General features: G+C 40.3%; 1 protein-coding gene across 1 annotated transcript; it reads left to right on the top strand.

Moving 5' to 3' along the window:
* Positions 1-1,173: 1,173 nt before the first annotated feature.
* Positions 1,174-10,115, top strand: LOC145204464 (uncharacterized). The gene is made up of 8 exons (XM_080077027.1): positions 1,174-1,511; positions 1,638-1,841; positions 2,860-2,969; positions 4,158-4,320; positions 4,629-4,758; positions 6,518-7,762; positions 8,515-8,628; positions 9,174-10,115. Exons 1-7 carry the CDS (start codon positions 1,431-1,433, stop codon positions 8,625-8,627), a joined length of 2,046 nt encoding a protein of 681 aa, XP_079933153.1. The 5' UTR covers positions 1,174-1,430; the 3' UTR covers position 8,628; positions 9,174-10,115.
* Positions 10,116-10,398: the final 283 nt, after the last annotated feature.

A 10,398-nucleotide genomic window follows, 5' to 3' on the forward strand; every position in this document is an offset into this window, starting at 1 on the left:
GGAAACATTCGAAGCAAAGCGAAACCAAATCGCCGCAGCAGATTCGCCTAATTGAGATTGACAACTCACAAAGTCGCTAAACTTTGCCCAAGCACAATTCATAGCGTAACCACAAACAAATGAATGAGTTTAAGCGTAAACAGGCTGGATGGCAATGTGGATATTGTTCAATTTTCGTGTTGTTTGTGCGCGTTTGATTTATTGCCAAGACATGAGCGTCGAAATGAAGTTTTCCTCTATTCTTGATACGTGCAGTGTAAGTGAACAATGTTTATGTTTTCAATACACTCATTCGCATGCTTCCGACTGCACTTGTGGCGGTAACAGCACGTCGTTAAACATTGTTTCTTTGCAAAATCGCCTTGTAAATAGCTAACATTGGGTAATTAAGTCTCTCTGTTTGTCGGCCACACCTATCAGACTGCCAATAATTTACAAATGTTTCTAAAATGTTGAAGATATAGTTAAATAAAGCTTAAATATATCTCTAATAACGTATACTCGACATTGGCATCAAGTGCAACCTTTCACTGTGATCAAAACTGTAAGAAAATGCCCAAAACGCACAAAGCCGAGTTCAATATTGTTGAATGTAAGAACGTTGTGTTACTGGCGACATGCAGAAAGAGAACACGACAGAGAACATGTGTTGCGCCGTAATTTCCGGTAATGTTTTGGCGCCCATGATGTGTTGCGACAATCATATATTTGAACCGGCTCGAGCGGCGGCACAAGTGTTACTGAAACAAACTGTCGAAGCTGTTAAGAGGCAGTGAAGCTGGAAAAGTTCCTGGTCGTATAAAGAGCACCGCTGCAGCACGTTATTTGCATTTTTTTAACTCTACTGTGCACCAGAAAACAACATTAGCATCTGGTGTGTTTTGAAGATGGGCGGTATATAGAGAGCGGCGCGGTGTCGATCAGTAAAAGTAAAACAGAAGTCGATAACATCGTCGTGATAGTTTGGCAAAAAACGCCAATAAGTTTTTTTCGCCAGCAACGGTAGAGTTTACAAATTAGGTTATGCCTAATGCTATATGCTGTGCGCTGTGTGGGCTATTTAGTAAATTGACATAGGGTTACTTCAAAGTCTTTTCATTGAAACAATTGTGGGTTAAGGATAGTTTTATGCAGATACAATAAACAAAGGCAACTTTGTTCTAGCTTACGTGAAGCTGTTATTTACGCAAACTAACGTATAAATCTTAATATTATAAAAGTAATTCTAGCAAGCGATGTGGTGTGTTTGATAAACTGTAGTGGTTAGGTGTAAAATGGCGCGTATGAAAGTTTGCACTTGGTTGTTGAGATTCCATTAGTAAAACAATATGCATAACGTGTGATGAATGGTTGTCACTTTTGTTCAGAATACTGTATTTAGGGGTAGATAATTGCAACAAATGTCCACGCTCTTTGGATATTGAAGTAAAATGTCATTTCTTCCGCACCCACCGATGTTAACTGCCCCAAACGTTGGAGTGAGACCCACTGCCCCGCCGACCACCCATCAGGTAAAGATTAAATTACCCTTTATACTTATTTGTTGTGTTGAATCGTAGTAACTGAATTTAATTGTTTTTTTACTGATGTTTTTAGACATTTGTTTTGGACTTACACTCCAAGCCTTTTGTTTGTAGACATCAGAGAGCGATATCAGAACGAGTGTTTCAATTCCCTGCAGCCAGGTTTCGATGTTTCCATTCCCCGCAGCTGAAGCTCGCACTTTCCCGGCCCGTATTCCCGAATTGGCGTCGGCGCTTTATGGTCTTCCATATCCAAGCAATTCATCGCTATACGTTGGACTACAAGGCATTGACCCCGCAGCCTACCAGCCCATTATAGTAGGTTTATATATACTTAAGAGGGGACACACTACCGATGGTGTCGTTAGGGTTCTGTCACATTAAACCACTCTAATCTAATCGCGTAAATCAAATCTAATGTCAAAAGACAACTGCTGATGGCATTACATCAGATACAGACTTCACACTCGCTGATATGGTGACCCTGTAGTGAACTCAGGCAATTGCTAAGAGGATATAGTATTGTTATGATTATTACTTCACGACAACTGCTATGTGAGAGCTTCCGTGGGCGCTAACATTACTTAGTCTTTGTAGTACAGTTGTTATTGCTTTTATTGGCGATGTCCTTAGTGCAAACGTATTGTCTGGCAACATTTGTTTTGACGTTGTGTTATTTTTGTTGGGTTTTAAATAGCGTTTGGAATTATTTGTTTAAATGTTGCAATGTGGAAAATGGGATCTAAAATAGGACGACAACGAAGTATGAAAGTCCACAATGATCCAAACGTGCGTATGTGGTAGTGCTTGCGGGTTAAATCAAGCTCACAAAAGGTCCCTGCTTCGTTTTCTAATTTTTACGAAAAAATCTGCCTTTACCAACTTTGAGAACTGGCCCATAAAAATAAATATTACAGAAAATGTTGTCAACGAACCTGAGTAAAAGAAAATGTGGCGTCATAAAGAACTCGAAGTCACCAGTTTTGTAGAAACCTACGGTAAATTTAAAACTACGGTGAATGACACGGAAACAGTTTGCCCTCGCGATGAGTGATGTTTTAATTGTGGAAAACACGCTGTCGTGATATGAACGCACAGAATAACAATGTGCGAGTCATCCTCATGAGACTTTCCCTCTATCAATCAGCTTACTCTATTCCTTGTAATGGTTTCGTTTGTGCAAGAACACGAGTTACGCAAGATGCCCCATGTCTTCACAATAGAAACGTGCAGTGTGCAACGCACCCTAAATTGCACTACACGTACTTTGTACCTGTATTAACGAGAATGATTTTTCACTGGTTTCAAACCCTACAATGGCAGTTGCTCATTTCAGAACCGCATGAACCACAAGGAAATTTCCAACCAGTGGCGGTCACAGATAGCCCAAAACCCACTTTTGCATCACTACGACCCATCAATTGCAAGTTTGATGTATCAAGGAGGGTAAGTCGCCTGTCTACTAATACCGCTTGTGATTGTTCAATCAAACTAATTGCAGCACCTTCTTGCCGCAACCCGCACGAGGTGGGTTAAATAAATAAAATGGCGCGCTGACAGTCATTAGGCATGTACCATAAATCAAAAACATAAGCTACCCGGGATGAAACTCTGTATCCTATCTGCCATAAGCAACCCGGGCTTTTCCTGTATTCAGAAAACCGATGCCGTAAAAATCCCTGTAATGCAGTGGCGCGCGATTTCTGATTAATTTTATTACACCTGTTGAAATGCACGCGGGCCATATATCCTTAACCGGCAATTCCGCTCGTTCACTGGTATGCTAAACCATCATTCAGCTTCCAGCTATGTGAGAAGTGGTGAACATCTGTTTCTGGTGGGGAAAAATAAATGATATACCAGACGGTGATGGACAGGGAGCAAAGTAAAAAAACGCAAGACATTGTTGCCGCTTAAATGTATTTCGAAACTTGTCCTCGCGCATTTGAAACACCGCTATACCAAACATATGCTGAACATTAAATTACAAACGCAAAACATACGATGGGAAATTTGATCTCCATGTCTAAACGACACCACGAGAAACAGGTCCTTGTGCAATAACCAATCGTTGCGTATGTTTCAATGGACGCGTGCTGGCTTCATTTTAACTCATAGTAGCGAGTTTCCAATAAGTCAAGCAAGGATACAAAGCACGACGACAAACACGGAAGCAATTAACAAGACGTGTCGTTGTTTTTTATGCTAAACATGCTCCTATTTCCTCGTATGTTCCCTCTTCTCACATGATTATACGCCGTTCATCTTGTCTGGTATTATAACACACGCTGTCTTTACAATCACAAGAAGCGAGATTTGCCTGGCTCGGAAATACTACGAACCTGCCATACATTGTCGATATTTTTTGCGTAAGGTATCTGTAAAATTTTGTAAGACGATCTGATGAACGTACGATTTCCTTTAATTTGTGCAATAAAAAACCAACCAATCTAAACAGCCATAATAATTACGCTTTGCTTGGGTGGGTCACAATAGACGTTTTAGAAACAACGTCGGGTGTGATAACTGTTAAATCTGTACCTCTGACCTTTTGAGGAATCTTTTGGCGAGGGCTAAAGGAAATAAAAAGTCCAACGTTGCCTTCAGATGATCAGCACGTATTGTTGTTTGCAGCTACGGGTCCCTTGCATTGAACGAAAGTGGACGACGCAAAAATGCGACCCGGGAGACGACCGCTACACTAAAAGCGTGGTTAAACGAACACAGGAAGAACCCGTACCCAACCAAAGGCGAAAAGATCATGCTTGCTATTGTTTCAAAAATGACACTCACACAGGTGATAAACCCTTGCATGCTAAGTTTATTTCCACATGCCCTTTACTTTAAAGGCGATGCAGCTGGCTATGAGGCAGTTTATCTTGCGTAAAAGCCATGTTTTACGTTCAAGTTATCTGTATGTTTCAATTTAAATACTGTCATTAATTATCTCTCCATTATCTGCTTTGTTAATTTGGTTTAAAACGCATGTTTTGGATCAAAACTTGAATGGATCAAATGGTCGAACAATGATTTACAACCTACATTCAAAGCGCTTAATTGTATGTATCTGTAAATCCAATGTAATAAATAAACATACTCTCGCAGGTGTCAACTTGGTTCGCAAACGCCCGACGCCGCCTCAAAAAAGAAAACCGAATGACGTGGTCACCACGTAACAGGTGCGGCGACGAAAGAAACAGCGACGATGACGAAATAGATCAAGAAAAAGAACCTGGTAAATTTATTCTTAAATGCAAATAAACAAATACGATTATCAAAGACAAGAAAGTGAATCAAATTCGTACTTCTTGTCTGCCGCGTGATAGGACATTAGTTTTTGAATGACAACATCAATTACAGCAGCATCATTAAAGCGTTTGGCATCGCACACTTTTTTAAACGCGTCAGCCCAACAAGAAGAGATATTTTCGGCTCGACCTAAACATTGCGTGACAGAAGTTGGAGTGAGTGTATACTGCGGGCATTGGGCCAGTGCGCTTTCGTGTCAAGGGCTTGTACACCAGTCTGCGAACCCGATGTAATAACAATATCCACGGGAAGGCATTGGAAAGGCGAATGCGTCATAGTTTTGTCGATTATATCGGCATCGATCAGTGCGAACAGCCCTCAATCGACAAATATAGGCAATTGATGAATTTGCTCGCGTTGACTGCCAACGCACAATTGTAGCAGTTTGTGTGCGACTGTTCGTAACAAAATTACACACTTTCGCTAGAAGTCGCTGAACGAGACTTAATCCCACAAAGTTTTTGTCTTAGTCCCTGATACGATCATTGTAGGTTATACATTTTACGTGTACCTATACATACAAATGTTTGTTTAATCAAATCCTGGTGAGAAATAAGCAAAAAGAAACTTGGCTAAAGGGAACAACTATAGAAAAACATAAATTGCTGTCAACACGATTGAAGGTAAAATTAAACATTTGCAAACGCGCACTATTTAATACACAATTAATTGGTCTACAGTACACAGAACCTCAGTTCCCACGATCGTCAGATTTTGTCCACTCATTGACAGGGAATTGGACTCCTGCATCCTTTTGCCATAAACCAAGGGTTACGCGATACCCTCCACCACTAAAACAGTTTCTAGTTTGCGGTGTTGGTTGCTGTTACGACTAACTGGGCTGTATACACAGAGTTTGTTGGTGCATTACAAGACGTGGTTTATAACATTTCCTTTCCCATGATTCTAATCCCGACGCTTAATTCCCAAGCACATGTGCAGAAAATTTGAAACTCACCTCGGGTGGTAAGGTTAAATGCACGTAGAAAAATGTCAATGTGTCCTTGAAGGACGTGATTTGCCTAACCTATTGTATTAATGTAAAACGGGCCTCAAGAGTTGCTTACAATAAACAGGCTTACTATTATGCGCCTTGCATAAATTATACTTGGCTAAACGCAATTAATCTAAAAGCTAAATGCTGTTTATGAATAAGTTAATAATACAAGCCAAATAAACAATTGGCGGTTGGTTTGCACCTACTTTGCCTAACTAAATTAGGTTTGTTGACACTTGAATTAAATTAGCAAGCTGGGAATGCATCAAAATTCAAAAAGTATATTTTAATTTCTATCAATACGTTGCAATATGTTTTTATTTACATTTTATTGTGCATGTAGTTGTTATTTGTTTACTGGTTTCACGTTTAGTATATTTTGCAGTGGGTTGGTTTAATCCATAAATAGGAATTGGCGTATAGGTGTCAGATTACTTCTTCTATACGCCTACTTCCTGTCTACACTAAAAACTGGGCAAAATCTTGAAACACCACAATGTTTATTGTTGCCTTATATCGATCGCGCTTTCCTCAGTTAAATTGGCTATCGAATTTCCTTATTTTTTTCATCACAATTTATCTATTTTGAACGTGGGAAGACCCTTGGATTAGGGGTCTTCAGAGATTTGAATAGTGTAATTAGATAGTTTCTGATACGATGGTTTCACTCTGTGATGTTTTTTCGCAGCCAAACCGAACAGCAATATTTGCGAAACGGAAGAGGAGCTGGTGCGCGAAAAACAGTCACCAGAAGGTGAACATGGTCACGTGACAGCTTTTCGCAGCAGTAGTGGTGATACATCTGAGGAGGAATGTAACAGCTCACAACAGATGCCATTTCCCGGTAGTCTTTCATACAGCCACATCCACACCCAATTATTTCTTCGTCACCTTGCTTCTTTGCCACCCCATTTGCGACCAAGCGATCCCATTAAACATTTCCAACAGCAAATTCAACAACATATCACCTCTTTTCAGTCTGATGCAAATCCTTCTAAATGCCAAGTTTATGAAAGTGAAGGCGAGAATTCTAAAAGCGAAGCAAGGCAAAACCCTTTGGATGGAAAAGCTGTATTTAGACTTTCCAAAACACAGCCAGCCAGACGCAATAGCATCAGTTCTCCTTCAGCGTCGGCTTCTTCTTTTGATCGATCACCTTCACCGTCTTCAAGTAGGTTTAAATTCATAGATCCACCTATTTTGGAGCGCGGAACTCCATACCTACAACCGCCACAATTCCGACGTCCCACCACGGAATCTTCACCCACCAACACTCTGCAATCCGATAAAAACTCCACGCCATGCTCAAGTGACGCGAGCGAGACACTTCGTATAAGCGCAACAGAGAAGAAAAAATTTAAAATCTGGTCGCCAGTTGCTGAGCTTCAGCAAAGTTCATCAGCTAATTCCAACATCATGTCTGATTCGGAAACAAGTAACCAAAACTCTTCCACAGAAGAAAGTTTCAGCCGAAGTTCAAACCTTTTCAATCACGGCGACAGTTTATCCCGAAAAATGAGCTTTTCTCCACAGCCAAGCAGCCATTTAATGCCGTTTGGGTTACAACGTGAGTCGTCGTCTCCCAATTCAAATAACGCAGGCACAAACAGTACGCCAACTTCAGAAAAACTTGGCAGCGCATGGTTGGAAGAATATCATCGTCAACTGGCTTACAGAAATCTTACAGCCAAGACACAACACACTCTTGCGGCCACCCTTGCCACTCTGGCAGCAAACAGACGAAACAGCATGCAGAACAACAAACTTGGATCACCAGAAGTTCTTTCCATGATGCAACATCAACGCACGCAAAGTCTGAACTTTGGGATGCCAGATATATTTCGATCATCAACACAAACATCTGATGAGGAGAGACGCTTGGACACAAATGATGATGACGATGAAGTATTTTCCGATGTGGGATCTAACACACGTAAGTTTTATCAATTTTTGTCTCGACTTTTTGGCTTTAGGTTTAAGATTTCAAAAAATTTAAAAAAAATGGCCACCAAGCATTGTGCCAAGAAACTAACACTGAAAATGCAACTTACACGTCAGGTGAAAGTTTGGAGGAAATGTAATATTAACAAACCATGATATTTTGTGATTCCCACCGCCCATAAACTGGATGCCTCAATATTAATCACGTTTAGTAATTAGTCATGTTACCTTACGTTGTCTGACAACCCAATGCCTGCATGATTGGTGTTGGGAATTTGCGCTCATCAATGATCGAGAGCTTTGTCGCAAAAACTTTACCCCTCATAAACGACGGCGTCGCGTCTTCAGTCTAATTTCTTTTATCGTGGGACAATCGACCGGATGCCTGCGGGATTTCCATCCTCTGCATCGCTGTGCGTGGTTGTGTCGCACCAAACCAGCTTGCATAAACGTCAGGAAAGCGTGTCCCTTCCAAAGGAAATGGGATTGTCGTAACCGCGTTTTGCACTAAAATCCTAACTATTTTTGTTTCAAAAAAATTTAGAGTTCCTATCAATTAATTTAACAAAAGACACAATAACGAATGCATGCATTGGGTGTAAGTCGTGTTAATTAGGCGTTAAATTGACGTTCTGTCACTTGGTAAAAAAAGTATTATTGTTTCACTAAAAGACTGGGACGATATTTTTGTTCCAAAGCATCTAAATTATAGCAGCAAACAAACTACGAGCTATTTTTTCGCAGCAATGAACCTGTCCAAGACCAACAAAGTAGGCACTCAACAAAACGAGGAGCGACCCTATAAGCTAGATGAAGAGGATCGAAAACGTATTATTCCATCCATTGTTGCAAATTAAGGTGAATTCTTTCTGCACCAAACAATTAGAAATTAAATTTGTCAATCATCCTGCAGTGCTTCGCAATGTAATTTATTTAACGAAGTTAACAAATTAAACGCACGATTAGTTTTGTAATAAGCTGGTGTTGTTGTCGGTCAATACGCGCAGGTTATAATTAATAGTTTTTCAAAGATTTTGATCCAACTTTCATTTGGAGACCGTTGGCTTGGTGTGTGTTGATTAGGGTGTGCCACCCTCTATACAACCACGGCCGTATAAAGGCAATAAATCCAAATATTTGTTACGTGCTGAAGGGGGTCACGCCAAATTCTCTTCCATGTAACTCGGAAGGCTCCCAATGAATGTTTTTTTCCCTCCATAACCGGTTGTGTAAATAAACTGTAGCCATGAGTCGCCAACGTTTTTGGCAGACATAATAGCCCGATCAGGTAACAAAAGGCTTTTAGTGAAAATTTTAAATCGTCACTTCATGTCATGTATTGGAAGTCACCTATTTTAGTACAAAACTTATTTTTGAACGACAATATTTATTTTAATCAACAGGGCAGTGGAATGGAGTATGTCGAATTTCTTCACACCGTACTGTCCGCTGATAATACTAACATGGTGACGTGCTATGAAGAACCAATATCACGTTTGGTCGTTATTGTATGTTGGGGCATGAACTTGTGGAAAATTGGAGCTCCCCTCGCGATAATAACATCATCACGGTCGGTAACAAATGAAAACATACGGGTGGTCTGTGGTCATTCCCCGTACCAGCTCATGCTCAGCGATTCACCCTGTTCAGCACACACGGCAACTGTACTGCTTGTTTTTTTACTTCCGTGGGTTGCGGAACGTTGCAAATCAGACACCTTGTCTCGGCAAAGCGGAAGCAGACCTTCATGAGATTCCGAACTTATTAAGTCCAGCCAAGACTCGTGCCCCCGATAAGTTGTTCCGCTCTCGCACGTCTAAACCCGGTCCGCTGCAAGTTTAATTAAATGTAAGCACGATCTCTTGCTTATGAATTATGCCGCTACCTTCCATGTTTTTGGTAGTGGGCGTAACAATGTTTGTGTTTGTACCGCCATCACAGCCGTGTTACGCGCTGACAAAGTTCATGCCGACCACCATCTTCCACGCAAATCCTAATATCCGCTTCCGAAGTTATATTACACTCGGTTTATTGCTTTTTTACCCAAAACCGTGATAAAGTCTGTAGGGCCTAAACAAAGTGTTAAGACCAAGATAAAAATTTGCGTTTGTTTTGTTACTTTAATTATTCCCACTGTCGCAATCGACCTACAAGGTTTAAAGCCCAGCCGTTGTTTTTCTGGAACTTTCTTGTGTGTCTTGTGTGCTGTGATCGGAACGTAACGCTTTACGTGCAACAGATTTCGATGATTTGAACATTATGTGCTTTATATATACTCGTACTTTTGACGCTGCTTTGTTATTTCCATGCCCATATCAGATGCAGAAACAAATAAAACATGAATCTTAAAAAATTGACTCTTTCTTCTAAAAATTCTTCAAGATTTTTGGTCATTACATTCTTCTCATTAAAATAAGACATCACTAAAAAGAATATATTGTTCAGTGACATGTATTTTATAGTTTTAATTTTTTTCCTTTGAAAACCGCCGAAATCGGCAACATATTTCTGTAACAGTTGAATTAAAGTATAACCTCATTGCAAAGACCTTAATTGAAATCCAAATGTAATTATACTCACAAAGACATTTTTACCAACGAAACTAAAATCCTTTGTTGCACGAAATAT

The sequence above is a fragment of the Phallusia mammillata genome, chromosome 1, assembly GCF_965637545.1.
Source record: "Phallusia mammillata chromosome 1, kaPhaMamm4.hap1.1, whole genome shotgun sequence".
In the NCBI taxonomy this organism is placed as follows: Eukaryota; Metazoa; Chordata; class Ascidiacea; order Phlebobranchia; family Ascidiidae; genus Phallusia; species Phallusia mammillata.

What these genes read in the sequence shown, in the direction of transcription:
- LOC145204464 (XM_080077027.1), top strand. Translation starts at nt 1,431, where the DNA reads ATGTCATTTCTTCCGCACCCACCGATGTTAACTGCCCCAAACGTTGGA. An exon ending in CCCCGCCGACCACCCATCAG is followed by an intron (nt 1,512 to 1,637) that starts GTAAAGATTAAA and finishes TTTTGTTTGTAG; the next exon opens with ACATCAGAGAGCGATATCAG. An exon ending in CAGCCTACCAGCCCATTATA is followed by an intron (nt 1,842 to 2,859) that starts GTAGGTTTATAT and finishes TGCTCATTTCAG; the next exon opens with AACCGCATGAACCACAAGGA.